Source organism: Nipponia nippon, unplaced genomic scaffold (assembly GCF_047370975.1).
Source record: "Nipponia nippon isolate SJK-2023a ecotype South Korea unplaced genomic scaffold, ASM4737097v1 scaffold_7, whole genome shotgun sequence".
NCBI lineage: Eukaryota > Metazoa > Chordata > Aves > Pelecaniformes > Threskiornithidae > Nipponia > Nipponia nippon.
In genome coordinates, this window is record NW_028262391.1 from 31584623 (window position 1) to 31607427 (window position 22805).

General features: G+C 53.9%; 2 protein-coding genes across 5 annotated transcripts; one reads left to right on the forward strand and one right to left on the reverse strand.

The window, feature by feature from the left end:
• The first annotated feature begins 87 nt into the window (after positions 1-87).
• TMEM208 (transmembrane protein 208) lies at positions 88-6258 on the forward strand. The gene is made up of 6 exons (XM_087740302.1): positions 88-802; positions 883-978; positions 1084-1143; positions 1248-1384; positions 4668-4752; positions 5805-6258. The coding sequence occupies exons 1-6, from the start codon at positions 797-799 to the stop codon at positions 5940-5942; spliced, it is 522 nt and encodes a 173-aa protein (XP_087596428.1). The 5' UTR covers positions 88-796; the 3' UTR covers positions 5943-6258.
• Positions 6259-6894: 636 nt separating this feature from the next.
• Positions 6895-22425, reverse strand: MATCAP1 (microtubule associated tyrosine carboxypeptidase 1). Of its 4 annotated transcripts, XR_015700579.1 has the most exons (7): positions 21957-22425; positions 18018-18161; positions 9852-9984; positions 9134-9439; positions 8276-8373; positions 7892-8134; positions 7641-7776 (listed from the first exon to the last, which is right to left on the reverse strand). XR_015700579.1 is itself a non-coding variant. In XM_087739968.1 (6 exons), exons 1-6 carry the CDS (start codon positions 22380-22382, stop codon positions 7612-7614), a joined length of 1272 nt encoding a protein of 423 aa, XP_087596094.1. In that variant the 5' UTR covers positions 22383-22425; the 3' UTR covers positions 6895-7611. The 4 variants fall into 4 exon arrangements, 3 of the variants coding, with proteins under 3 accessions (XP_087596094.1, XP_087596096.1, XP_087596095.1); XM_087739968.1 differs by lacking the exon at positions 7892-8134 and having other exon boundaries at positions 6895-7776; XM_087739970.1 differs by lacking the exons at positions 7641-7776; positions 7892-8134; positions 8276-8373; positions 9134-9439; positions 9852-9984 and adding exons at positions 11306-12101; positions 12236-12476; positions 14745-14833; positions 14934-15076.
• Between the last annotated feature and the right edge of the window lie 380 nt (positions 22426-22805).

The window sequence follows — 22805 nt, forward strand, 5'->3', positions numbered from 1 at the left end:
ACTGTGGAAGCTGTGGCACAGAGCGTGAAGAAGCCTGAGGGTGGCTGTAAGGCAGGTTTTGTTCCTACTGCTGAGTGGAGGAGCATGCGAGGGGTCAAGTCACCTCCGAGGAAGGTGGCCATGGAGCTGTTTCCAGCCTAGGAAGACTCAGGAGCACTGCAGGTGGTCCTGGTAACAAGCTGGACAGGCTCAGCACCTGCAAGTGAGTCAGTGCCTCTTGGGCTTGAAGCTTGGAGAGCAGCATCCTGGATATAAAGGAGCTGTTGCAAGGAAAGACAGGGCTGGTGAAGGCAGTCGCTGTGAGGCTGCCGCCCTGCAGGGCCAGGCTGTGCAGCCCCAGCTCTTGTCCCACGCACCCAACCACCTCCCAGGAGCCAGCGGAGCTACTGAGGGAGTTGAAAGCAATGTGGCTCGCTCAGCTTCAGGTCAGACTCCCAATGGCTGTGCAGGTCCCTGACATCTTCTCCTAAGAGCCAAGGGAAGGCAACAGGCACAAGCGGGCCAAGGGACCGTACAGGGGAGAAGGAGGGGGGCTGAGATGGGAAGCGCAGGCACCAGCACTCCGAGCCCCTGGGCTACACAGTGGGGCCGGGGGAAAGGCCTCAGGGGCTAGGAACCGCAGAAACCCCCCGGGGACAGGGGAGGCCTGCGGGGACCGAGGGGAACCCCAGGCCCGGTCCCTCCCCTCCCCGGCCTGAGGTAGGCCCGGGCCGCCAGGTACCAGGCGCGGCCCCGCCACTTCCGGGGGGGGTCACTTCCGGCGGGGCCCGGAAGGCGATCGCGGAGCGGCGCGGCCATGGCGGTGAGTGGCGGGGCCGGGGGTGCGGGCGCCCGGGGGCCCGGGGCGGGCGCGGCCGCTGATCGCCTCTCTTGGCTCCGCAGCCCAAGGGGAAGGCGGGCACCAAGGGCAAGAAGCAGATCTTCGAGGAGAACCGGGAGACGCTGCGCTTCTACCTCCGCATCATCCTGGGGGCCTCCGTGAGTGCGGCCGGGGAGGGCCCCGGCGGGGCGCGGGGCTGGGCCGGTGGGGAGGGCCGGGCCGGGCCGGGCCGGGCAGACAGCCGTGCCGTGCTCTCTCCGCAGGCCGTCTACGCCGTGGTGAACCTGGTGATCTTCTACTCCGCCGCCTCCGCCTGGACGTGGGTGAGCGCCCGGTCCTTTCCCAGTTGTCGCGACAGGCAAGGCCAGCAGACCCCTGCCGCTCTGTCCGGTGGCTTGTGCGGCTGACGGCTGTTTCCTTGTTGCAGCTAGCATTCGTCTTCAGCTTGGTGGTCTACGGTACCAGCTACCGGTCCATGAACTCCATGGCAAAGCCATCTTTCACAGATGATGGCAGCCTCGCCGACGGGGGAATTGACCTGAATATGGAGCAGGGGATGGCAGAGTGAGTGTCCACACCCGCACGAGTCCAGGTGAGCAGGACCTGCTGCCTGAGCGTGCACGCAGAGCCAGGAGAGCCCCTGAAGGAGAAGGCCAGACCTCAGCTCCCACCTCAGTTTGCCCACTGGCGCAGGCATGAGGGGAGCTGGAAGCCTGTAGCCATTTTTTCCAAGAAAGTACCTAAACTGATCTCGCTATCTGAATGCTCAGCCCTGCGTGCACTAGTCACGAGCTGCTACGTGGGTGTGTCAGCCTGGAATGGTCACTGTCCTTAGGGCTGAGGTGCACAGGTAGGGGATCCCAAACGGTTTGGCCAGAGCAGCTTTCAGCCGTCTTTCAGTGAAGAGACAGCGCTGACACTGTGCGCGCTTCTGCAACACACAGAGATTTATATTTTCTTTTTAAACCGGCACTGCAGGTATTGCTTAAAGGGCACGCACTGCCAGTTACCCCATCTCGGCTGCAAACTGGCCTTGTCTTGAACTGTTCTACATGCTAAAAAACCTCCCTGCTGCCTTAGCCAGTTCCTCTCACTCCTCAGCCTTTTCTGCCCCCTGTGCTTGTGCATTCCCTCTGTCTGTCTGCAGACAGTGCCAGGCGTTTGCCTGTCCAGTGTTCTTGGTGGTGCTGTAAATCTCTTTTCCTCGGTCAAGGAACACACAACAGTAATTCCTGCAAAGTGCTGTTAAATAAAATAAGGGGACAACAGTACTGAAACAGCAGAAATATCTTCTAGATTTATATGTTTTCCAACAGCGAGCCTTAAACTAGTTACAGAAAACTGCTGGGCAGTCGTGGACATGCCAGGCTTTGTTCGCTGTCCTCCCTGCCCTCAGCCTCTGCCTGTTGGTCCAGCTTTTGCTGGGGATCTTCACCGTGCGCTCAGTTAGGTACCCGGGGTGCTTGGCCCCTTCCCTCCCACGTCCTTGTCCTACAGTTTAAGGTTTGCCTCTGTCTTTCACTTGCTGCCAGGCTTCTGAAGAAACACAGTGGGGCCTTGTTTCTGGCAGAGCCCTCTGCATCACATCAAGTGTTCTCGTGCTGAAGGGCCGTGAGCGGGTTTATATATTTTTCTTAACAGAAGTTTTATTTCTGCAGCCAGCAGATGCCCGGGGATGTTACCAGCAGGCAGACCCACTTGTGTGGCACAGAACCTGCTGTCTCTGCACAGGATGAGCTCTCATCTTGTGTGTTTGCTAGTGGGGTTGTACGTTTTTGATGTGCAGCCAGAATGACTCGGGTGTCTGGTGTAAGAGACTCAGCCAAGGGATGAGGTGGCCAGGACGAGAGGGGGTTATTTCTAGTGTGATTAATGAGCTGAGTGCTTTACACCCTCTTCATCTTATAGTGACTCCTTTTTCCTGCTGGTCAGCCAAACGTTTTTGTCTTGTTTCACACTGTTTTGGCGCTCCAGAGTAGAAGCATAAAATATTTTGGATGTGTTTTTTGTGAAACACAACACGGGACAGTCAAGTAAGGAAGATAAAGAAGTTTGATGCCATCTGGGGTATCCTCCTAGCTGTGAGACATGCTCTTGGGAGATGTGTAAGGCACCGAAGCAGAGTGGGTGCCCTGATAACTGCCCCATGCATGGGTGCGATGGTGCTGTCAGGGGAAATGACTGAGAGGTGTTGGTACAGGGGTCCCGTTACCTGCTGCGAAAAGGTGATGAGTGCAGTTGCAGCACTGCTGCAGCCCTGGTTGCAGATGTGGTACTTCCCTTGGTACTGGGGCTCGCAGGTTTTTCTGCCTGAGCAATACACCCTTGGGGTGAGTTTTATGAGACATTAAAATTAATTGATGCTTGTCTGAGGCACGGGCCGTGCAAAACACGGCACAGCTCAGCAGCAGAGCTGTAAAAGCAAAACGTGCACAGCTGAAGTTCCTGTCCTTACCCTGTGCCTTTGTACCTGAGGCTGTGCAGAGCCCTCAGCCGTGAGGGTGCAAGTCTCGTTAGTTTAAACCTGTTGGTATGTGAACACAAAGTGCTCCTCCCACTGACTCTGTCCGTTTGTCAGGTGAAGCGCTCTAAACTACCGCTTTGGGGATCGGGGAACCACTCTAGGCTAGCAGTTCCTTTCAGAAAGCAGTGGGTGTTTTCCTGCCTCTCAGCTGAGTGTGCCACAGCTGATGAATGAGTCCTCTTTCGGAGCTGCTTCTGGAAGGCTGTGGATTTGATGGCATTTCCCTTGTGCTGTCTGTACTGGAATCATGCTGTGTGTTGCTTTGGGGTTGAGGAAGGCTGATTGTGCTGGTCCCTGGGAGAGCTGGGAAAGCTGGGTTCGGTGGGAGCTCTGCCACCACCGCTCTGGGGCCTCCGGTGATGCGTGAGATTTCTGAACCTCAGTGTCTCATCATAGAGCTGTTGGATGGATTCCACAGTGTTTTGAGTTGATAATGGTGTCCAAACCAAAAGCAGTTGTTTCTGGCCACTTTGTTTTGCGCTGTGCTGCAAACCCAGAATGAGACAAGCTGTTTCATTACCATTACCTCTGCCTTTGTTTTCTCAACTCCATTCTTGGATACGACCCACGCATTTCTTACTCCAGCAGATAATGATTTAATGGGAGTGAAGAAGCTGGTGTTTTTCTAACCCATTGTGGCACTCCCCGTGGCTTGTGTTAAAAAAACAATATCTTTTTACCTCTCCTGGGTGTCAGGTCCCCCCAAGGGTGGTGGTTGAGGTGTGGGCCGCTTGTCCCTGTCCATAGCTGCTCTCAGCTCTGCCTCAGGCTGCCGTGGAAGAGCCCACAGTTGCATAAGCAGGAGGGGAGGGGGAGCCGGAGCCATCTGTTGCTGTAGCTCGGCTTGCGGGTGATGGTGTGCTTGTCCTTGTGGCACCCCAGCCCTTTGGTGACCCTGAGCATGTCTGTCAGCCTGTGCAATGGCACAGGGAAGATCTGTGCTTCCCCTACTGCAGCCAGCTGTGAGCAGCTGTACTTTATGTGTGATCTGTGTCAAATCAGCGGGTGCTGGCTGCTGTTCCGGGCTGCGGGGGTGGTGGTTTTGCTGCTGATTTCCACCCCCCTGCATTTCTCAGCTTTCTCAATCTCCCTTTTCAGAGGGAGCCTAGCTCTTTAACTCATCAGATTTTTTTTTTTTTGTTTACTGCTCTGATTCTTCTAGATTACCTTGTGTGGCAAAGCATAGCTGCAGGGACAGTCCTTCTGTCAGAGCAGGCAGGGTCACTCCCTGGAGGTGGTGCAAACGGGCTGTGTTGGCAGAGGAGCTGGTGTGTTCAGCAGGGGCTGGAACAGGAGGTTAATGTTTTGCTTTTCTTCCCTCAGGCACCTCAAGGATGTGATCCTGCTGACAGCTATGGTCCAAGTGTTGAGCTGCTTCTCGCTCTACGTCTGGTACTTCTGGCTCTTGGTAAGCCCCTGCGGTTTTCCTTGTTGCTCTACATTGTCCCTGTCTTTCCCTGTCTTCAGGACTGAGCACATCATTTATCCATTTCATTTCAGTGTCCTGTTTCATGCCCAAACTATTCTGATAAATTTTTTTAATCTCCCTGTTAAATCTTGTTAAAAGTTAGGCCGTACAAGGGAAAGAAGGCCTGATCCCTCTGGGTCAACCCCACAAAAACTAGGCTGGCCTTGGTCTTTCTCTCTCATCCTGGGAAAGGGCAACAAGAAACATGAGGCAGATCAAAGCCATCTTTGTGCGCAGAGCCTTTTTGTGACTGTGGCAAACAGACTGTGCTTCTTCTTGTTTCGTTTTCTCAGTCATTCACCAGCACGGACTGAGGCTGGGAACTGCTGGACACTGTGCTGCTTGGTAGATCAAACGCTGTAGGCTTTGATTTCCCCTTAACACACCAGACTCTTTCTACTCCTGAAACATTTGTCATGTGCCTCCAGCTAAAACTGCTTTTGCAAAAGGATAAAAAATCTCCAGTTAGTTAAAAAATCCCACAGTTGTTTTGAGTATATCTCACAAAGGTATAAAAGGCAATCTTGGGAGCATAGAAAGTTACCTCATTTCAGTCCTTACGCCCAAGTTCCTTTCTAGTTGGCCTGGCAGAGGGCAGCCTAGACCCTGACTATCCCCTGGGGACCATCTGGATCACTTTTTTTTTTTTAATTCAGAGAAATGTGGGTGTTTTTTCTGAAGGAGGGAGAGGCAGAATGTCTGAGCAGTTGGATCTTTCTGGGTAATTCAGACCTGATGCTGTGATTTCCATATATGAAGCCTAAGTGCTGTATATGTATGCAAGTTCCTAAACCATATGAAATCAGGCCATTTATTTTGGACGCTTGCCACTGCTTTTGATTTCTGTGCATCCTGTGATGCCCCCGAGGCAGCCTGTAGAGATATTGCAGCTCCTCTGGCTTCCTCAATAGGACCAGCCGTCCTGACTGTCACGCCACCCCTGCCAGAGCTGTCCCCAAAGTGACCAAGTTTGTGCCACATGTGTTTTGCAGGCTCCTGGACGTGCTCTCTACCTCCTGTGGGTGAACATCCTGGGGCCCTGGTTTACAGCTGACTCTTCGCCCGCCGGTCAGGAACCAAATGAGAAGAAGCAACGCCGACAAGAACGCCGCCAGATGAAGCGCTTCTAGCCCTGGCTGGGGAGATAGATTAATGCTGTCTCTCATCTCCATGCTGTTATTTCATCAGGGATGCAACCGAAACCAATCCAAAACCATCGCAGTAGCTATGTTGCCCTCTGTCATTGCTGCCATTCCGCTAGAAAGGCCGCAAGAGACTTCCCTTGGTTGGTTCTTAGCACCAGTTGAGGCCTTGCTCCTTGGGATGACAAGGGGGGTGATGCTGGGATGTGTGTAAATACTTTTTTAAAGCAGCGCTGTATTGCGTTCGAGGTTGGGGATTGCAAGGTTGGCGGAAATAGTACATTAAAGAGCAGAGTCAAATTGACTGTCCTGGCAGTGTGTTCATGCAGGGGTGCTCGCAGAGGGGAGCTGTTAAAAATGCCAGCGTATTCTTGGAGACCTGGACCAGAGGGAAGCAAAATTGCCCAAGACAAGTGGTCTCATCCCTTCCCAAGCTTGTGCTATGCTGCCCTGCCTGTCGGAGCATCTGCGCCCTGCAGAGAGCAGGAGTGTGGAGCAGCTGGGGGTGCTGTGAATGGGGCTTGCAGCCAAACTTGGAGCTCTTGGGTTTGAGCCTGGGCTCGCTGGAGCCACAAACTGGCCTGTGCTGCCTTCGCAGTTCAGTGGGATGAAAGGCTACAGCTAAAAGAAGCCAAAACTAAATCTGTGGGGTTTTTTTTTTCTTTCTTTTAAAGCAACTCTCCTGGGGTGGCACAGCCGGGGTGCTATGGCTGCTGCAGAGACCATGTGTTAAGAGACCAGGAACAGCTCAGGGCAGCTTCTGCTTTTGCCTACTTTGATTTATTAATGTTGTCCCTGCCCGGTATGTTGTTCTACACACTCCGGTGACCCCTTCCTGCTCCTGACGCACCAGCTTGGAGCCATGCAGCTTTGCCTGTGCGAGTGTTCACAGCAGTGCCAGCCTGGCTTTTGATGCTATCCACAACCTTTTGCCCACACATTATTTCCATTACATCATCTTTATTACACACTTTTTCCTTACATCAAGCCTGATCCCCACCTTGAGTCCTCCTGTGCCTCAGAGCCAGGCTGTAGTTGGGGTGCAGAGCAATGGTTAACTGTGGGCAAGTATCTATGAGGGAGGGGAGAGCAGAGGTTGGTATTTGGGGGATTAAAGTCCTTCCTGCTTCTGGTGGGGGGCATGAGGGAATGGGCAGGGAGTGGGAAACGCATACATGGGGCAGCCCTTATTCCCTGCCAGGGCTGCCAGGCACAGGCCAGAGCCCCCAGCCCCACTGGCTGGCCCCGAGCAGGTGCCCCCACGCTGCTGGCAGCGCCCCCGGTACCCTAAGGGCATCCCCCCCCCATTGCAGCTACCCCAGCACAGCCTCCTGCACCTATGGGGGACCAGTGCATCTCCCCAGCTCTGCCCTCCCTCCCTCTGAACCCTCTTCTCTGGCTCCCCAAAGCCACGCGGAGGGAGCCACGCAGCCGTCCCCAAAACGCACAGTGGACAGTGTGGGGGGGGAACACATCAACACTAACCACACCGGCCCTCTCAGCTACGCTACCCTACACAGCAGTACATGCAGAGCGGCCACCCGGGCGCAGGGGAGGAGGCCCAGGCTCTGCCCTCTCCTCCAGGCTCCAGCCCCAATAAATATCGAATAAACAGCACCAGTTACACCCTTGGGGCCCCAATTTGGGGGGACGCCCCTCAGTCGGGCAGCAGCTGCTCCAGCTCCTCCTCATTCAGGCCATTGGTGGTGACGATGTGGTCCAGCTGCTTCATGTACCGTTCCAGGTCCTGCATGAAATGGGGGATGCGGGCCTTCTCCAGGACCCCAAATTTCTTCAGCCGATTCACATCTTCATAGGAGACCTAATGGGAAGCAGGGAGATGGGGTCAGCACCCGCCTCCCCAATCCAAGGAGGGGGTCTGGCTCCTGGGCAACCCATTTGAGTCACCCACCCCCTGCCCAAACACCCCTTCTTGCCTGCGGGGAGGCGACGGCAGAGCTGCTCAGGGAGGCATTTGCAAGGATTTGCGGTTTTGGTCATTTTTCTGTTGCTGCAGGGAGAGGGGACAGCAGGACCAGTGTGGCCAAGACAGAGGGCCAGGAGCATGGCCAGCAGAGCTTAACCTGCTGGGTTAACCCTCTCCCTAAGGGTCTCCCACAGAGGAGGACGGATTGTCCCATCCTTCCTTGCATCCGTGCCTTCCCCTGCTCCACTGAAACCTATACACATAGGGAAAGGCAAAGAGCTGAAGGGCTTCCAGCCAAGGGCTTGTTTTCAGGAAAACATGGGACCGTGGGAGCCCATGTGAGCTTTGGGATGGGATGGGGCTCTGGGATCAGTTGCTCCTCCCCAGCCGTTACCTTTCCAAGTGCAGCCAGCAGCGGGAAGTCGATGGTCTGCCGATGGCGCAGGATGCGGAGAATCCCATCCAGGTAGACCTGGTCCTTACTGAAACAGCCTGGAAGAGCAGGAGGGGCTGGGGAGCGGGAGCCTGGATCCCCACCGCCCTCCACTCACCCGAATGTCTGCTGACCACAATAATTAGAGTGATGGTGCTGGACTGGTGTGACATGAGTGTGCCAGGGCTCAGGCATTGCTGGTGCTGCGGCCGGGACTGCTGCATCCCAAAGGATGAGCGCCCCAAGCGCTGGGGAGCAGTGCTGGGAACCGCAGAGGCGGCCAGGTGCAGCAAAAGTCCTGGGCTGGGAGGGGGGGGCATGACAAACGTCTCACTGGGATGCTTTCACCCTTCTTCCTGATGGATTTATTTTCTTTTTAAATGGTAAACCACTGCAAGAATCTAAATACATCCCCCAAAATGCTAATTTTTTTCCTCTCCTTTGGCTGCTGCCTCTCCAGGAGCTTGTACGAGTCGCTCCCATCAGACTGCAACCACCTTATGGGTCTCCCTGCAGAGGGTGCCCATCCATCCCCACCTGACCCTGAGCAGCCAAAGAGCTGATGTGCCAAGGCTGCATGTAAAAGATCACTGCCTTAAAGACAAGGCTAAATCTGTAGCAGAGCAGTGCCAGGAATGGGTAGGGAAGCTGGGGCTGGTGGGCAGAGCCACTATTTCAAAGGCTGCTGTGGCAATGGCATCAGTGATGCTCAGCCCACCCAGCAGCAAAACATACCTGCCTCTGTTTTTCTTAAAAAAAAAACCAAAAAAACAAAAAACCCTTCCAAAACCCAAGGGCTTTTCACCTCCCGAGCAGTACCTGGCTGCGAGGTATCAGTCTGGCCCCGCTTCGCCCGCACGCAGTACTCCCACCGGATGCCGGCATCCTGGACGTACTGCTCCAGGTCCTGGAAGAGGGCGGAGAAGGAGAGGCGGCTGGCCCGCTCGATGGTGTAGTAGAGCAGGGCTGCCCGCCACAGGAAGGGCTGCTTGCGGAAGAGGACGCTGTGCAGGCTGGCCAAGCCTTCCTCCGTGGGGTTGGCGGGCTTCAGGCTGTACTGCTTGCGGCCCTCAGAGCTGTGCCAGGGCTGGCGGGTGTTGTTCACCCCCCGGATGTAGTGGGTGCCTGGGGAGGGGGGATGGGAGCGAGCACCGTTGGCCGCAGCCTCCAAAAAGCTTGACCCCCAGTCCCCCAAGTCACTGGGGTTGGGGCTGAGACCCAGCACCCACAGGTACCAGCTCTAGTCTTGGTGCCATGGGACATCTGCTTGCTCTGGTGCCCGGGGCGGGGGAGGCAGGCACAGGAGTGCATGGGTGGGTGCCCGACACTACCTGGCCCGCACGTGGAGAGGGACCCAGGTGGCCTCAGCCCCTTCCGAAACCTGCCCAGGAGCACCCCCCTGCCCAGGATGCCCTTGCAGGACCTGGTGGGTATCACCTTGCCCTGTGGTTCCTGCAGCCCCCAGGCTGTTACCCCAGTGACAATCAGAGGATGCTCACAGCATCCCCCCGCTCTGCCCCACTGTCACCCTGCTGACCTATCTCGTGGCGCAGCATCCCCTCCAGCCAGTGCTGCCGGGCTCCGGCCAGGTTGATGGCCAACGTTGGCCGGCTGTCCTCCACCATCATCACTGCCTGGGACAGGAGGTCATCGGTGAGCTGCACCACCACCTGCAGAAGAAGGAGGCAACTGGCATCAGCACTGCCCTGGGAGGAGATACTCAGCTGGGTCTTGGCTCTAAGCAGAGGCTGAGGTGGTGGTGGATGGTCAGAAAAAGCCACCGACACCACGGGTGGCACTGCCAGGCACTGCTGCACTATCACTGACTTGTGCTGCAGCTCCCCAAAGAAACCACAGACAGCACGAGGAGGCAGGGAGGGCACTGCTGGTGCTGAGGGGATGCTGAGAGGAAACGGATGAACCCACGGGGGGGATGAAGTAACTTCTTTAACTGTTTCACAGCCAGCAAACCTGAGTAGGCACCATGGTGGGCACAGGTAGCTCCTGGGCAGCCTGGCTCCAGCATCCCTCTGCCTCCAGCATCCCCCTCCTCTCCCCCAGCTTGTTCCCATGGGTCCCCCACAATTTTATGGCCACGCATGATGGGCATCCTCCAGAGACCTGCCTAGTCCCGTTCCTGCACCCCCACTAGCATAGGTCAGTGCAGTAAATTCGGTCATCACATTGACCCCACTCTAAACCAACAGTGCCTGCTTCATTATGGGTCCAACCTCTAGACCCCCCCAATAAACAGCCCACAAGGGAACCAAGGCTCTGGCTCCATTTTCATGGACTCTCCTGCACATTCTCCTTTTTGAGGGTCCAAGATAAGAGCAGTGAGGACAGATCCACACCAGCCCACCCTTGCAGCAGGAACCGCATGTGCCGGCCATGATTCTCAGCAGGGACGGGCAACGCATGCGCAGGACTGGAGAACATCTTTATACGGAAAAAAACATCTGTTTTTCGGAAACCTGGCTATCGCAAGTGCTAGAGCCAAGACAGCTGCTCTATGTTAACATGAGTTAATGTGCCAGCCAAGCAGCATTTTCTAACCATCCAACTTCAGATCTGCAGCGAGTCGAAGCCGCAGCATTGCTGGAGGAGACATGCGGCTCTGCTGCAGCCCTGGGAGCTCTTGCATGTGAGGTGCAGCAGCAGCAATGCTCAGGACCTTTGGGCACATACCAATTTAATCTCAAAATCCTTCCGTCACATCCATATTAACTGTAAAAAACATCTATTATTTTACAGCTGACACTTTTCAGGATGAAAAGGTGCACAAACACACACTATGCAGCAATTCTGCTCTCTTATTTAAAAAAAGGAGAGGAGACTGAACAAGTTTGCTTTAACCCAGATTTATTATTCTGCAAAGCTGCTCGTGAAAGCCAAAAGTGCAACGTAACAGAGCAGAGTCTACCACTGGGCAAACGAACAGCAGAAAATACTTACAGTGCAATTGCTTACCTGGATTAGCATACCCCAGTGTGAAAGAAAACCCTTCCAACTCCAAGAAAAGACTTGCAGTTCACTTCTGACTTGCGTGTATCTCCTCGAGCTTTATTTCTGCTCCAGTAAGCAAGTCAAAATAAATAAGGGTCCAGCCATGGTCCTTAGTGACCTGGGACAAACCGAGGCAGGGAACTGATCCAGACTAAAACTTGTTTTATGCTCTAGGTTAGTTTCCAGCAAGATCATCACCCCTGGCCACATGAGCTCCCATGGGGGGCTCTTGGTGGGGAGAAGACTTTTGGCAGCAGCGCCAGCTTCTGCTAACAGCCCCGTCTGGAGCTATGACAGGCAGGGAAGGTTACTGCTTCAGTGCAAGCAGAAATAAGGACGTACAAATGAGCCTGGTTTTGGTAGGATTTTAACCAATTCCCATCTCTTAGGTCAGCTCCACATGATGGGAATACAGCCCAGACATCCGACGTAGTAATCCCAAGCGCGACTAGCAGAGGTTGAAATCCTGGGACGTGGGAGGGGAAGGGGCGAGCCAGGGAACAGAGTTTAAACCAGAAGAAAGATAAGGAATACATTTCATCATCGCAGCTCTTTTCCTGCTCCCTTGAAGATGCTGCAGCACAGAACTGATGCCTGGACCCTGTGACAGTCCCTGGTCCCCAGGTCTTTGCTGCCCGACCTGCGGCTCTTACAGGGAGCATTGGATATGATGCCCTGTGTCAGCCGGAGCTCTGCTACCAGGATGCAGGATGCTTGGCTGGCTGGGAGTGCTCCACAAGGCCAGGTCCACATCTTGCTGTCTTGTCACACTTCATTGCCCCTATACGAAAAAAACAAAACCCAAGGAGGTTGGAATTTAGGAAACTAGTGGCAGAAAAACTAACTTCTGCCCTAGGACAAATTGTTCTCATCCTGAAACCTGCTTTCCCCCAGCCTATTAAAAAAAAAAAATACCCTCCCAGAGCTCCTCGTCTCTGCTTTTCTCCATTTTCCAGTTGCTCATCCTTGGCGACGTTATGCTGGATTCCTCCAGGCGCCATCCCCAGGTGACACGGATTCAGCAGCTCCCGGTCCCCCGTACCAGCGGGACCTGCTGCAGTGGGATCAGCCCAGCTGGTGGGTTTTGGGAGGCTGGTGGTCGCTTGGCATCCCCCAAATTCTTCAAGTTTCCCTCGTGCAATTTCAAAAGCCGTCTCTGAAAACGACACTCTGAGCACTCACGCAAGTGAAATATTGTATAAACCCAGGAGTTTAACTATATTGAGTGTTACATGGGTAAATGCTCCATGCAGCTCATCTCTGCCATTCTGGTGACCTCCAGCTCTCCCTTCCCATCTGCACTGGCACCTTATTCCCACCCCTGAAGAAAACTCTTCTATTATAACCCAAATATCTGTCCATCACCTGTCCATGCCTTTCTCCTCTGCTGTACTGGGAATGCTGTGTCCCACATCCTACACTGCATTTTCCCTGCTATTACCCAAGCTTGCACCCGAGCATCCTACCAGGGCTGAGCTCCCCTAAAGCTGAGACACACCCCACTTTAATAAGCACTAAGCAACATTTGCAATGGAGTGCTCTGGCTTTAAAAGAGTTGATTTTTATATTAATTTGGGGGAGCTTTATGCTACAGGACAAGTCAGTGGTCACCAGGCTTGGCATTTCTGTGCTGAGATGGCTAAAGCCACAGCATCAATGATCTGCTCACACAATGCGATGTGAGCACCAAATGAGTCCAGCCAAATTGTGCTGGGCAAGTGCTGTGCCTCAGTCTTCACTATCATGCCTGAACAGCAGGCAGACTGAACAGTCCAAAACCAATTTTTTTCCTTTTTCTTTTCCTATCTGGTATTGCTATGCACAGGATAAGCAAAGAGAAACAGAACAAACAGCTGGAAAATAAGAGCCGGCCGAGGATGCTATGCTCAGAAGCCTTGAGAATGTGATGCTCAGCACTGAAACCAGGTCTTGCACGAGCCCTTTTTAGGCAAGGCAGCAAGATCTGAAATGCAAGATGAAGCATTCCCTGGGATACAGCGTTTGGAGAAAGATCCAAGAGAACAGAAAAATTCAGTTTGCAACAAGCTGAGACACTGCTGGAGGCTGAGCACAGAGGGAAGGGTGCAGCTGAAGTCACCAGTCTGTGTTTCCAGGAACGAAGGACAACTCCAAGTAAGAACACCCCAGAGCCTTTAAAGGAAGCATTCAAGTCAGAGGGAGCACTGTTGATTTTTTTTTTTCCCTTTCTGATGGTGAAGAAAAGGTAAAGGCAACACAGAAACAGCAACACTCAGTTATATGGAGTGGAAACTATCTTTCCCTGTACAAGTGCTCAATGGCACCAAGTGAAGCAATTAGGAAGCAGATTCAGGACAAAGAAGCATCAGCAAATGGTGTAACCCGCTGCACGATATTTGCAAGGGTTCACGATCAGGTAGGCAAATTAACAGCAGGGGTTTTGCAGGCAGAAACACCCCCCGACTTGGGAAGACACAGGGCTGCTGCAGCCTGGAGAGAAATTCCCCATCCCTGTCCTAAGGATGGAAAGACCTGGGACAGAGCTGGGCAGGGGAAGGAGGGACAGAAATGGACTGATCCAGGGGTCAGGAAATGGGATTAGACACCGCTCGGAGAGGCTGAGAGCACCTGCAGCCATGGGTACAGCTGCAGGTTGGAGTCTCCCTGCAAGAGCTGATGATACAGATGCACCCAGGGGCCACCACGATGAGAAGACGACAGGCAAAACCCCATGATGTCACTCTTCAGATGTCAGTCTGACAACTTTTTAGAGGCACTGGCTTCGGTTATTATATTTTTTCCCCTTATTTGCCAATGCAGTGATATAGCGTTGGTTTTTTCTTATTAAACAGTGGTGCCAAGTACCGCCCCACGCTGAGCCAGCCAGCCGGGAGCGATGGGAAGGGACCTTCAGCATCACTGGAGACCACAGCTTCACACACTCCTGTTACGCTGCCTGCAGCCCTTCTCTGGCTGCAGCAGCCCGTCTGCCCACTGAGCAGCACCACTTGCCTTATTTCAGGACCATCCAGCTTTGCAAATGCTGCTACAACAGGGGCTGTGATTTCGGCCAAAGTCCTGTTCCTGGAGCAGCAACGCCAGCTTTCCAGGTTTGTGACCTCTCTCGCTCTGAGCAGGATCCGCAGCACATCCTCATGGTCCATGAAGCTCCTGCTCAGCTTTTGTGGATACAATGATGGACAAAAAGCTTGCCCCCAGGAACCAAGGGAAGACTGCTGATGGCTCCTGCAGCTCCGGGGGTACAGGCTCCTGCTGCTCCCTGGCTCCCTGCTCATCTGCTCAGGACCTCGCATGCCAAGAAAGCGCCGGCACTGAGCAGCTCCAGGGTGGAGAGGCACCATCGATGGGATCCCAGGAGATGCCAGCTAGTGCTATTTAGGCTAACGACATTTCACAACCCCAGGGATTGCCATGCAGCACTTACCAATGGGGCCAGGGGTTTCTTTGCTGCAAGCTGGGAGCTTGCCAAAATCTGTATGGAGATCTCTGAGCTCCGGCAGTGTCACCTCAGTCCTGAGCCAGAAGAAAAGCAGAAGAGCTTCAGGATTAGCAGCTCACACCCCAACAAAGAAGCTTTTGAAGACGCAAAGTTAATTATAGCGCAAATACTTACCCACAAGCACGCTGCCTGTGGTGCCGGAAAGCGGGATCCTGCCTTCGCCGATCGACGCCGGGGACAAAGGGCAGTTGCCTGCAGTGACTGCCACCAGCCTGGCCACGCTGCCTGCCAGGACGGCCTGCAGGCAGCACAGGCAGCTGACGCATCAGCGGATCAGTCTCTCAGCTAACACAACCCCCCACGCTAGAGGTTTTTTTTGTTTTGTTTTGGTTTGTTTTTTAAGAAAGCCATCATGATGAATACATAACAGGGAAGGAAATGGCACGGCAGAACAGATGGGATACAGCAGGGGAAAGTCAGGAATTACAGATACAGGCCCGGGAAGGGAGATACACGTCTGAAACCACCCAGTCCCCTGACAGGGTGTTATATTATCAGCGACGCAGAAGTTTCACCAAGTTTTTGTCCTGTACGGGGAGCAAGCTTAGCCAACATCGCTGTATTGAGAGCAGATGAAACCCTTCCCTCTTCCCTGTCCCAGAGAAATTCAGGAAAATTTCTAATGGGTAGCAATGCACAAACCAATACTTTAAAAATTTTCAAAGCACTTAGCAAAAGTTTCAGATAGAGCCACATATCTCGCACGCCGATGTGCAAACATAATTACGGAACCCTATGTTCCCTTGAGCAAAGGGAAAATTACATAGGACTGAAAGCAAGCCAGTTGTACACCAATATGTAAGAAAAAAGATGACTTTTTGCCCAGCCAGAGCTCAATTTGGGTTTAGATTAACAGAGAAGAGCAAAATAGCTGAATTTAATCAATTAATAAATTCAAGAGATAGACCACAACTAGCAAGTCATAAGTGTAGGTCTGCAAGTAAGACTGACCAGCTGCTAGGCTGGGTATTGGGACTGGTTCTGGGTACTAAAAGGCAGCTGAATTATAGGAAGAGATTTCATAGAATCATAGAATCGTTTAGGTTGGAAAAGACCCTTAAGATCATCGAGTCCAACCGTAAACCCATCACTACCAAGTCCACCACTAAACCATGTCCTCAAGCACCACGTCTACCCGTCTTTTAAATACCTCCAGGGATGGAGACTCAACCACTTCCCTGGGCAGCCTGTTCCAGTGCCTGACTACCCTTTCAGTGAAGAAGTTTTTCCTAATATCCAACCTAAACTTCCCCTGGCGCAGCTTGAGGCCATTTCCTCTCATCCTATCACTCGTTACTAGGGAGAAGAGACCAACCCCCACCTCGTTACCACCTCCTTTCAGGGAGTTGTAGAGAGCGAGAAAGTCTCCTCTCAGCCTCCTCTTCTCCAGACTAAACAACCCCAGCTCCCTCAGCTGCTCCTCATAAGACTTGTGCTCCAGACCCTTCACCAGCTTCATTGCCCTTCTCTGGACACGCTCCAGCACCTCAATGTCCTTCTTGGAGTGAGGAGCCCAAAACTGAACACAGTACTCAAGGTGTGGCCTCATCAGTGCCGAGTACAAGGGCACTATCACCTCCCTGGTCCTGCTGGCCACACTATTCCTGATACAAGCCAGGATGACATTGGCCCTCTCAGCCACCTGAGCACACTGCTGGCTCATGTTCAGGCAGCTGTCAATCAACACCCCCAGGTCCTTTTCCGCCAGGCAGCTCTCCAGCCACTCCTCCCCCAGCCTGTAGCGTTGCATGGGGTTGTTGTGACCCAAGTGCAGGACCCGGCACTGAGCCTTGTTGAATCTCATACAGTTGGCCCCGGCCCAACGATCCAGCCTGTCCAGGTCCCTCTGTAGGGCCTTCCTACCCTCCAGCAGATCAACACTCCCACCCAACTTGGTGTCATCTGCAAACTTACTGAGGGTGCACTTGATCCCCTCATCCAGATCATCAATGAAGATGTTGAACAGGACCGGCCCCAGTACTGAGCCCTGGGGAACACCACTCGTGACTGGCCGCCAACTGGACTTGACTCCATTCACCACCACTCTCTGGGCTTGGCCGTCCAGCCAGTTTTTAACCCAGCGCAGAGTGCACCCATCCAAGCCGTGAGCAGCCAGCTCCTCCAGGAGAACGCCGAGATCCTTTTTGCAGAGATCCTTTCTGTCCTAAGCAAAGGCTTAGGAGGGCCAAGGTGCCAAATCCACATCACAGGGACACCCCTGGGAGGGATAATGGCAAACCAAGGGGGCTGGAGGAGGAACATCCCCTGGCCAGGTGGGATCTTGGGGAACCACTCACTCCTGCTTTTGCAGGCATGAAATGCACTGGGTACCGCTGAGCAAGTTGATGCTTCAGGGAAATGCTCATGAATAACCCTGTTTGGAGATGGAAGTGAAAGGGCAGAGCTAGGAAAAACAGTCTGGCCGAGAGGCAGTGGTGAGGAAGTCCCCATGCCAGCCAGCACTGCACGGCCTTCTGCGCTGCAGCCAACAGCCAAAGGCAGCCCTGCGAGCCAAAAAAACAAAACCAGGTCCAGAAATCCTTATCACCACTTGAACCCAGGACGGCAGAAGCATTTTGCCCACACCTTGCTAGCAGGAAGGGGTAAAAAAGCCCCTTAATCAAAGCTGTAGGACATCCCATGCTGGATGCTGCTAGGGGAACAGAGAAATCAGATTAAGAGTTGCTGAACTTCCCCCCCTCCTCCATCCCGCATGGCTATCGTCATATCATAACCACATATTCCCCAGCCTTAAAACCTGAGCTTGGAGTTTCAAAGCGTTGTAACCCAGCACATGCCGCTGGACAGCAGGAAATCTCTCCCCCTGGATTTACTTTTGGACACGCGAGTGAAGGCAGCTGTCAGAGATGTCTGCCATACCACTGCTAATGGCAGTAACTGATGCCTCATGCACGCAGCAAAATGCTCCCTGCGTGGCCACAGGGAGCATTCTTGCTCAAGCATAAAAGGGAGATATACACTGAAAAAATCAAGGAAAATTGGTGGGGAACCAGCACCCTCATCCTAACGCTGGGGTACAGAGAACGCAGCCAAGCCAGAGATGAAAGGACTCCACAGCTCAGAGTAGAAAAGTTTCTTCTTTGTACCCAAAATATTTCTTAATTGGAGCCCTTTTTATCAGAAAATAAACATTTTGCAGCTGTATTTTACAAGCGATAAAGCAGGGATGCGGATTACCTCTCCCACACAGCCTTCCTTCTGCATGTACTTTCGGATCACGGACCAGATCTGGCACTTGCTCAACAGCCTCCCGCCTGTTGCGACTTCAAAGCTCTCATAGGTCCCGTACTTCTCCAGGACGGCACGAATGATCCTGATTGCCTGTTGCACGCAGAAATGAAACATCAGTGCAAACACCCTCCCTGCTTATAAACACATCTTAAAATCCCACATGCAATAAAACCCAGTGGAGATAATCCCTGATAAATGCCTGTAAAGTGAGACATGGTTTTGCAATATCCAAAACAAGGAGACTGAGCCAGCTGGAGGTGGCCACCAGGACAGACGGACACTTAATGCAATCAGCATGACCCATGGTGTATTCTTTCTGCTTTCTGTCATCCTTGCAAGCATCTATTATGGGACTGGGCAAAGCAGAAGTGAAACGGCATCATTGCAGCACGCTGCCTCTGGAGGTTAAAGCCGTGATTATTTTAATCTTTTCTGCTTTCGGTTCTCCTTTCAAATTCTAGTGCTTGCACAAAGAGATCTAGTTTATCAGCTTGCTTTTTACTCCAGGAGTTTCTTATTGCAGCGCTGGACTGCAAGCCTGGCAGGAAAGCTGGGCATCACCAGCATTGCCCTTTGCAGCAATGCTACTTCCTCCTCTTCGGCCAGGGTCCCAGCACAACCAGCCTGCTGCACACCAACAGCCTTCTAATAAAAGCAGCACGTGCTATTTTACTAGCATTAACATTTATGGAGCATCTATAAAATACAAGCATTTATCAGCACGTTTCCTTCCCCAAAAGTGAGTTTGCATTGTAGACATTTTCAAGCAATAACTTTCTCCAGTCTATTAATAACGCCAAACCAGATGACGACGACTTTGCACCAATTCTGGAGTTTCTCCAGCAGTTTTATTGCATCTGTAAACCTGGCTGAGCTGCTGCTGAGCTTCCCAGGCCAGGACCAAGTGCTGCTCCTGAATGGTGCAGGTTTTACCTCCTCCTGCTGAGTAAACCCCCTTTGCTCTTGTACAGTCTCTGGGCAGTGGCTGGGCCCTACAGAGCAGGTCCCATCCCCTCCTTTGTCCCTAAGGTCACCAGGATCAGGAGATGGGTGCTCGCCACCAGTAACCAGCACTCAAACGACCCAACACGGTAAGAGGGGCTTTGTGGTCTGCGTCTGGTGAGCAGCCTCCTCTGCCCCAGCAGAAGGTCCTGATTTTCCTTCCCTGGACAGTCTTCTCTGCACAGCTGCTTTTTATTCTCGAGTCACTTATTGTGTCTTTCCAGAAGAAGTTGTGCAGGTTTTTTTGTGTTGTTGGTTTTGGGTGGGGTTTTTTTGTTGTTTTTGTTTGTTTGTTTGGGGGTTTTTTTGTTTTGTTTGCTGAACAATCAGGATTGTTTTTGCAGTGCTGCAAGGTACCTCCTGCTGACTGCAGCAGAAAAAGGACCATTTCTTCCTCCCACCTCTGCTCAGCCACTTGCTCTCTCTCCTCCCAGGGGACCTAAAGCACTGAGCCAAAGAGAAACCCAGCACAGCTGGTGCCCAGGAGTAAGAAAGACCAGAGGGCACGCTTCCCGCCGACCTCCAGCACGCACCCCAGAGAGCAAAATTCCTAAGATATCAAGTTTAGTTTTCTGAGATGCTGCTGAACATCCCTGGGCAGCCCAAAATCATGCACCCACCATATGCAGCAGAGTAACAAATCCTCCAGCCCCAGCTCCGTGCTGGTGCTGCCAGCATTCGCACGACAAACCAGGAACACGATCTCCGGGGTGATGAGCCTCCACGGGGCTAGAAGAATACTTCTGGTTTATTTAAATTTTCTATTAAAAAAAAATGAAATAACCTCCCCAAGCACGTGCAGAGCAGCTGGTGGAGCAGCAAGCTGGAAGCAGGGAACTGGTGTTGGTTTTTCTGCTCTTGTCCAAGGATGCTGGCTTAGCGAAATGTCTCATTTATTTAAGCTCCATGATTAATGCAGGTTTTTAAAATAAAAGCAGTTTATAGCTAATACTTAGCTGTCAAGGAAAAAGTCTCCCAAAATAAAAGAGACTGGAAGGAGGTTACTGCAGGATACGAGCAAAGTACAGTGACACGAATACTGTCCCATCGCACTGTCACGAGAGAACTCGGAGAAACATTGGTAGAAACACTCAACACTTAATATCACTTGCAAAGGGTTTTAAGATCCAGGATAAGACCATTCACACTGGTTACAAACAATTTCATTCATTCGTTCAAGGTAATGCACAGAGAAAAATAATCTCAGTTATTCATCTTTTACTATATCGTAAGTCAACTGTACCAAAAGAGAAAGCAAGGGGGGAAATAGCACTGAACAACTCGTTTTACCGCATTACTCGGAGAACAAAATACACTTAAATGCAGGAAGAAAACATTGAAAAGCCAGCGAGGTCTTTACAGCAGTCAGACCGTCTCCGCCGCAACAGCATCGCTGGCACCAGTTTATCTGGGGCAGAGGTACAGCAGGCACTGGAGATGACTAACTGCTTAGAAAGCTGTTTACAGAAAGAGCCTGGATCATCTGGATAATAATTCAGGAATAATATAGGAAGTAACGCAAGAATAAGTGAACATGAAAAAAAAAAAAAAAAAAGGGTGAAGAAGTTGTTATTTGAAACACCAGATGTAAGCTCCCAACTAGGAGGTGCAAAGAAATGCCTCTGGCATGCAAGTCTCAATTTATTGTAAGCATTTTTTAATTGGCTTCCTCGGATGCAGCTAAGAGGGGTCTGTGTGGCCGAAAGGATGCTCTTGCCAGAGGCAGGATGCCCAGCCCAAGGAGCAAGCTGGTTTTGGGGCACGGCCGGGCTCCAAGCACAAAGCAAAGGGACGGAGCCTGCAGCTCCATTCCTGCCTCGCTCTGCCTGCATCCAGGCAAGGCTCATTTGCGGGCAGAGCATCAAGAAAGCACGCTCCTCCTGCCAGTTTCCTCCCCACCAAGCGGCTGGGTGCTGTTTGCTCACTGCCATCCGTCCACACATCGTTATCGTCTGCGGCAGAGAGTGAGCCGGGAACATTTCAGTAGCGTATGAGCAATGGAAGCACTTAAGGAAAATAATACAGACTCCTTAAGAGGAGTCTACACCAACTCTTATCATTATTGACCACGTCTGCTGATAAGTTAAGGATGCTGCCACACCGGACAACCTTTAGGCCTTCCAGAAAACAAGCTGGACTTAACCACCAGGTCATTTAGGCTAAGGACTGCTTCCCACACAGTCACCCACGCACTCCAGCTCCTTCTCTGCCATTTCTACAGCAACAAGTGCAAAAAAATACCAGCAAGGTGTCCCTGGAGGAGCACCAGCTCCCCACCACCACTGTGCACCCATACGCAAGAGCCAGCCTGAGGCCAGCAGCATCAGCCAGCACCGACATGACCAGCACCCATGTCAACCATGGAGGACGTCCTATTCCTGCAGGTAACTAAAGAAGAGTTTAAGAAAAACCAGGGTGAGCGCGCTGAAGGCAGGATACAAAAGACGCCGAGCAGAACAAGACCAGGCAGCAGCCTGGCAGCAGAAGCCGGGAGGAAAGCCAGCCGGGGGGTTTGACGGGCAGCGCGGACCAGCTCCCGGCGGGCCCGACCACGGAGCGGTCACGCCGTGCTGCATGCCGGCGGCACCGAGCCGGCGGCACCGCCCTACACGAGGCCACCCACGCCCTCGCACCCGCCGCGTTACCGCCCTCGCGGGGCGGGAGGAAGGCAGGGAGCGGGCGATCCCCCGGTTCCTCCTCCTCCCCCGAGGCCGAGCACCCCTCCCCGCACCCGGGGGACGCCCAGTCCCCACCCGAGGCAGCAGTACCGGCAGGGGAATCAGGGCAGCTGCCCGTACCGATACTCGCCCCCTCCCCCAGCCGGCGCCGGCAGGCGGACGCACCCCGGCGCGGGCAGCGCGTGACCCGCCGGCCCCGCCTCACCTGAGCGACGAAACGATCGGAGGCGGCTCCGTATTTATCCAGCACGGCGGCGGGCACCGGCTCGGCGTACTCGAACTGCGGGTCGTAGGCGAAGCTGGCGCGGAAGAACCGTTCCCGTTCCGCCTCCACGTTGCGGGGCCGCAGCGCTACGAGCAGGCAGGGGCTCCGCCGCCCGCCGCCCTCCTCCGCCCCCCGCCCCCGCGCGATGTGGGGCAGGGAGGCGGCGGCGCGCAGCCCCCCACGCCCACCCGCGCTGTCGTTCCGCCGCATCCCGGCGCCGGTTTCTGACAGACGCCGGGTTCCCCGCGGGCAACGGGGCCCCGGTGCTGGTGGGGACGGGCAGGAGCAGAGCGGCGGGCCATGGCGGTCGGGCAGGCGCGGGGGGCCCAGCCCTCCGCCCGCCGCCGCCCCCGGCTGCAGCACCATGGCCTCCAGGGCGGTGGCGGCGGCACGTGGGCTGCGCCGGGCCGACCCCCGCGCTGCCGCCCCGAGCACGCGCCGCGCCCCACCAATCGGCGCCGCGGCCGGGCGCGTCAGAGCCAATGGGAGCGGAGCGCTGAGGGGAGCGCCCCGCCTCTCCCCGCTGCGTCCCGCCCCGCGCCGAGCCTGCGCCGCCCGCGGCGCGGAGCCGAGCGGAGGCAGGGGTACGCTGGCGGGGCCCGGGCGCTGCGCTCCCTCACGGGGGGCTCCGGGCGCGTCCCCAGCCCCACCTGTGTCACCAACCCCATTTGCACTGCCGGCCCCGGCTGCATCGCCAACCCCGGCTGTGTCCCTAGTCCCAGTTGCATCGCCAACCCCATTCGTGCTGCCAGCCCCGGTTGCATCGCCAGCCCTGGCTGATCACATCAC